This window comes from Echinops telfairi, unplaced genomic scaffold (genome assembly GCF_000313985.2).
Source record: "Echinops telfairi isolate 266 unplaced genomic scaffold, ASM31398v2 ScPeMD7_7469;HRSCAF=8507_0, whole genome shotgun sequence".
NCBI classification, from domain to species: Eukaryota; Metazoa; Chordata; class Mammalia; order Afrosoricida; family Tenrecidae; genus Echinops; species Echinops telfairi.
This window is the reverse complement of record NW_022111372.1, coordinates 49,116,501-49,122,934: the sequence shown is the minus strand read 5'-3', so window position 1 is coordinate 49,122,934 and position 6,434 is coordinate 49,116,501. Positions and strand designations below refer to the sequence as shown.

General features: G+C 47.9%; 1 protein-coding gene across 1 annotated transcript in view; it reads right to left on the bottom strand.

The window, feature by feature from the left end:
• Positions 1-5,494, bottom strand: part of COL23A1 (collagen type XXIII alpha 1 chain) — a 380,073-nt gene extending 374,579 nt beyond the window's left edge. The window contains exons 1-2 of the mRNA XM_045284683.1: positions 5,402-5,494; positions 3,358-3,424 (exon numbers count right to left, since the gene is read on the bottom strand). Coding sequence (XP_045140618.1) covers positions 3,358-3,424; positions 5,402-5,494 — 160 coding nt within the window. The remainder of the gene's footprint in view (positions 1-3,357; positions 3,425-5,401) is intronic.
• Positions 5,495-6,434: the final 940 nt, after the last annotated feature.

Below are 6,434 nucleotides of genomic sequence, written 5' to 3'. Positions count from 1 at the left end.
ATTATACACATAGAGGCTGGCGACTAGCCACATTACATGGATTGTTGACTTGTAGAGATTATACTCTTAAGTGACTGGACACTATTTACGCAAACAATGGGGCTTGGCGATAGGGCAAGTTTCTAATAAGACTCATTCACAAAAGCAGACCCGTGCCTAGCAGACGAATACCTGCCATAGGAAAGCAAGGAAGGCGTGTACGTAGAAAATCTATGGTGCTCCTGGGCCACCACTCGCTGGATTAGCCCACTTGTATACACTTGAGGACCAGTCATAACCAGGTTCTTTGTTATAAAAAAAAGTATGAAAGCGAGCAGGATACACAACACTCTGAAACTCTAGGCACCTCTGTGACTCTGAAGATGCTTCGGGAACGGAAGTTACTCTACTGTTTTTAATATTATATTCTGGAATTTCCTATGTTTGAGATACCATTATTTAAAGTATTAATTAGATCCAATTCCCAGGTCTCCACCCCAAAGAATCGAACGCCAGACTCAAACAGAGACGGGAACACCAATGTTCATTGCAGCTTGTTCACAGCAGCCCCACAGTGGAAAAGAGCCTAGCTGTCCATCCGCAGATGACCGGGTCAGCGAAACGGGGCACATACACACAGTGGAACGCGACTCAGCTCTAAGAAGACACGAAGTTCAGATTCAAGCTGCAACATGGGTGAGCCTTGGGACCATTATGCTGAGTGAAGTAAACCAGGCACAAAGGACAGACATTGAAGGATCACACATATGAAGTATCTAAAATAAACAAATGCATTGATAGAGCCCAGAGTTTATTGGTGGCTGTCTTTGGGATGGGGAAATGAAACGTTGCTGCTTGACGGGCATTGACTGTCTGTTCGGGGAGGTGGGAGATGGGCAGCAATGATGGTTCACAACAAGATGAGTGTGATTGTCCTTGAATTTGATACTTTACCCAACCACTTTCAGGTCTTCCTTTTTCAGTCTTAGATTAAATTCACTGTAAAACAATAAAACAACCCCTTTCTGGTGAAGAAAGTCTCTTTGCTGAGAGCAGCACATGTTGAGAATTGAACAGAGGATCCAACTGTGCTCTGGCAGCCTGGCCCCAAACTCCCCCGCCCCTCTCCCCCTCTGTGTGTGTGTGTGTGTGTTGCAATTTGTATATGTAACAAATCATTTGCCATGTCAACATTCTCCATGTGTACAATTCCGCAACATTAATTATGTTTATCATGTTGTGCAATAGCCATCATCATTATTTATATCCAAAATTTCCCTTCACTCTTAACGGCTCCGTGTCCCCTAAGCAACGAGTGTCCCCTCTTCCCCTCCCTCCCATCGCCCTAGTAATTTTGGGGTCTCTATGTACTTGCCCCAAGGAGCCCTGGCGGCATGTGAGTTGGGCGGCTCACTGCAAGGTCCCTGTTAAAACCCGCCGGCTTCTCCTTGGGAGAAGAGGCTTTGTGCTCACTGAAGATTTACAGCTTCGGAGCCCCATAGAAGCAGCTCTGCTTTGTCCTACGGGCTCCGATGAATCGGAATCCACTTGATGGCAGTGAATTTTGTGTATATATATATATATAAGTTTGAAATGAACTTAAATGTCACTAAAGACTAAGGTCACGTCTCTTTCACTTTCCCTAATCTTTTTAGCCTCTCAGACCAACAGTTACATGGGGAGGAGTAAAGACTCTGGAGGCATGTTTTTTTCCAATGAGGCAATTTTTATTTTATTTTCCCTTTTCTTGTTAAACCCTCCTTTCTTTTTTGTCTCCACCCCTCACCCTCCCATCTGTCTCTTCTCCTGTTCCCACTCCTGTCCCTAGCCTCAAGGTCTAGTCTCTTGATGTATAAACCACACTTCCTCTTCTTTGGTTTTCTTGATAACAATGTGATATTAAATATTTACTTGTGCCAGATTAACTGAGTTTGCTAAGCATAATGGTCCCTCGTTTTGGCCATGTCTTGTGGTGTGTAAGAGAATTATCATTGTTTTTTACAGATGCATAAAATTCCATAGTATGAATGTACCAGAACTTGTGTAGAGTTGGGGTTTGGGGTTGCTTCCATGTTTATGCTATTGTTGAAACTGCTGCAGTAAACTTAGATGTGTATATATATATCTGTTTGTGTTATATTGCTAATTTCTTTGGGGTATATATCCAGTAGAGAGATTGCTGGATCATAAGGCAGTACTTGGATCATCATCCTTAAGATACAAGAATCCAACTGATTTCCTTATGTTGATAACCTCTGCTTGCCAAGCTCTCTTTGATAGGACAGAGAGGAGAAAGGATGCCCAAGCACAGTCGGCCACTTTGGCCCCAGGCTGACCATGGTCTGAGCACAGGTGTCCTACAGGTAATTTCCCAAGGCAGAGCCCAATCCCAGGCCTGGCCAGGGTGTCAGATGGAAGGGCCTTAGTCACAAAGCCTCTGGCAGTAAGACACATCCAAGACGTAGTTTTCTCTGATGCACACGAGATCCACCTTTGCAGAAGTCTCAGGGAATCTCTCAGCCTTGAGATGATAATTACTCTATCATTAATTTCTGGACCATTGAATCAGATGGGGATAAGGTGAGAGCGATGAGGGTCAGGATAGGGGCCACCGCAGTCAGCCACTGAGTTCTCTGAGCTGATCGAAAAGTCATCACGTCCTACCTGTTTCCTACTCCAGCCCGGAAAACACCCGGGCTGAGCTGACACCTAGCTTCTCAATCACGGTGTCTACAGCGCACACATGTCGACATCTGGAAGACCTGTTTTCTGGTACGGAAAAGTCTATATGAGTCTGAGTCACCTGGATTAGGAATGAACAAATCCTGGTTTTATTCCCAGCCATCCCAGTCTACACCCGCAAGACCAGAAAGAGCTATGATTATCTGAATCACGCGAACTGTGTTTTCTGCTCCCTCTAATGCCACCGAGAGAAACGAACACAAAGCAAAACCATACTGGAGTCACCAACTTATTTCTCAGGCCTCTCCGCGTCCGCAGCAGAGCTGGATGTGCAATATTAGGGCAGGGCAAATGGTCTCTCCCAGAGATTCACGCATCAGCTTCTCCACCTTGATAATGGGATGGGGCTACTTCCCTCCGTCTAAGCCTTTACTGGAAGTCACTGCCAACATGTTTTCAGTTCCTATACAAAGGCACTGCCTTCATCAAACCCAGCCAGTCCGTTCGGCTAGCATCACTGATGAGTGAGCCAGCCAGGGAAAACGAAGAAAAGGCCTCAGGACGACCAGCCACGAGCTCCAGCAGTCCGCAACACGAGCCTCTGACCACAGCCTCAGCGGGCTCTGCTGCCCAAAGCAGGTGTGAGCACACAGCAGAGGAGGCAGGTGACCCTGTACGGGGTGAGACGCCACGTACCTGGGGGGCAGATGCACTCAGATGGAGCTTCTCGAGCCGTCCGGATCTTGGCCAGTCCATCCAGTTTCTGAACAAGGAAGGGAAAATAAAATGAGAGTGAGCTTCCGAGAAGAGAGGGGTTGTTGTTAGCTGCTGCCCAGGCAGATCATAGACAAACTCATTGATAACATTTTATAAGACACCTCAAAACGACAAACTTAACTCCCCACCATCAGGTCAATTTCAATGCAGAGCAGCCCTACAAACAAGGCACAACTGCCCCTGTGGGTTTATGAGATGGTGACTCTTCATGGGAGTAGAAAGCCCTGTCTTTCTCCTGCATATAATATGTAGCATATACTAAATATGATATAATATATAACATGCAATTATATAATATACAGCAGGTTTAACTACTGCCTATAAATATATATTAATTAGTTACATAGCATATTACATGCATGTAGTATACTCTATGTCACGGATGAGAGGTTGTCCAGCCCTGGGCCACCTTTATGATTGGGGATGTTCGATATGTTCAATATTTGGCGATTGTGTCAGTCCACCTTACCGAACATCCTTCCCTTTTTGCTCATCTTCTACTTTACCTTAGTGGCACAGTGGCTATGTGCTTCCCTGCCAGTCAAAAGGTGGGTTTTGTGGGAGAAAGATCGGGCGATCTGCTCCCATAACACCCTTTGGGGACAGTTCTACTCTGTCACCCGGGGGGGCCGTGAGTCTGAATCAACTCAATGGCAGTGAGTATCATTTCCCCAAACATGATGCTCTTTGCTACACCCACTGCCATCAAGTGCATTCGAACTCACAGGAACGCTGGAGACCGTTTTCCGGCTCTAAATCTCTCCGGAGCAAACAGTCTCATCTTCCCGTCTCAGCATGGCTGGTGGGTTTGAATCTATGACCTTGTGCTTAGCAGTCCCAATAGCACCACCAGGACTTTCTAAAAGAGGCGTCAAAATGAAAAGAAAAAAAGCAACAAAATCAAACCCATCTGAAGGATGTGCAGTGGCCGTGTTGTTTTCTGGAGCAGTATTCTAGAATTCACTAAGTCCTACAGGCAATTTTAAAATGAGAGGAGAAACCAAAAAATGGGATCATTACTGGCCAGTCCCTGAGCGCAAGGTTGTGGATGTGTGTCTGCTTTGTTAAAACGTTTCAAAGACAACACCCAGGTTAAAAGCAACAGAAGTGATTGAGAAGAAGGGAGAACAGCGCAAAGAGGGTCTCTCTCCTCCCCAGGCGCCCACAAAGCCCTTTCCAGGCCAGGACCTGACGTGCCCATCACGGAGCTTAAGCCGGGGAAGTTCTAGTCCAGCCTAACTCCAATCTCTACACATGCTGACCCGCTGCTAGATTTGGGTGAAGGGAAATAAGTTACCCCAGAAATAAGAATCAGACATCATAGCCATGTGATGGTGACAATCCCCAGGTACAGCTCCTCCGAGAACCACCCTGACTGATTTTGACACCAGAGAGGCCCAGAGGACTGTCCCTCAGTCACAGATGAGGGGACACAGGCTTTCGGGCTTTGCAAAAATAATTTTAAAAGGCAATTTGTCTCTAAATCCCACATCTCAGTGTAGGGGAGGGACGTGATTGACCCATAATCTGAAATCTACCCAGGACTCAGATCCTGGAAAGGACACGCAACGTGTTTATCATTCTTGGGATGAACACAGACGGGAAGTTCTATCCTGTCCTGCAGGGTCGCTGTGAGTCGGCATCAAATCTAGGAATGATCCCACTCCGTGCACTAACACGAGTCGACATCTACTTACAGATGGCAACCCAGGAGGAATTGCTGATCCAGAAAGCTGAGTTATGGTTCGTGGGGAAAGAGTGGGGACAGGAGGCTGATGCCCTCCCTCCCCACTGGGTCCAAGTACGGTGACAATCAGAAGTGCTGGTTTTTAACAGCCTGCTTTCAAAATGGAGCAAGCGATGCGAAGGCGGGACGGCAGGAAGTAGCAGACTGGCCCGAGGATGCCCAAGGGTGCCACCTTTACGGGCTCCAACTTCTCTCACACCTCTCAGGCCCAGAGACCTTTGGCTTGCCGCAGAGTTCAGGGCTGGGCTGGAACTCCGGATGAGGCAACTGCAGCTCCCAGCAGGGCCTCCGCTCATTGCTTTGGGGCATTTCCCACCTGGCCCCCTGAGGACAGGGTGCATACCTGGTACTCAGCCTCCAGAGGGTTCCTGCAGCCACCCTGGGCTCCCACCAGGTAAAGAGGAGCCAGCACCTTAGAGGCCACAGCAGAACCCCTCACCCTGACCCCCTTCCCCTCAGCCAAAGCCGGAGCTTGGAGCCAGGAGAGGGGCTGATGTTTGTAACCAGGGCCCAACTCAGGCAGGGGAGGGGCTGATGTTTGTAACCAGGGCCCTAGCTCAGGCAGGGGAGGAGCTGGCAGCAAAAGCTGTAAGAGCATTGACCTTGCAGGTCACTCAGCAGCAGCTATAACAGCTCGCGGCCATCCAGCCCATTCCGATTCCGTGCAGCACTGCCCCATGGGTTTCCAAGACGGCAAATCTTTACAGAGTAGAAAGTCTCATCTTCCGCCCATGCAGTGGCTGGTGGTTTCAAACTGCTGACCTTGCGGTTGGTAGCCCGACAGGTAACCCACTACGCCAACCAGAGACCCACTATTTGCTGACATTCTCGGAGATTTCAACATTTACTTGGGGAAAAGAATCCAGCCTTCTAATTCAAGTCAGTCAGTTTGTGCTTGATACTCCCCTTTGTTTTTACAGAGGATTGTCTAATTCTCTCTCTTATTTATTTTTTTTAACAAAAGGCTTTAATCCTCAAAACATCCCCATTCAACAGCTGTTATCACCTCTGGGCCTCTCCCAGTTGTCCCATACTGACCGGAAACACAATTAGTTTCTGTCTCCTCCTATCTTAAAATGTCCCTGGTTGGTCCCTGGGGACTCTACTGAGAGGCCGGTCCCTTGAGTCCACCCAGAGACCCCTCAGAGGAAAGACCTGTCCATCTAATTCTGAAAAATCAGCCACTGCAAATGCTTGGAGGGCAGTTCCACTGTGACACGCATGGGGGCGCCAGGAGTCGGAATCGGCC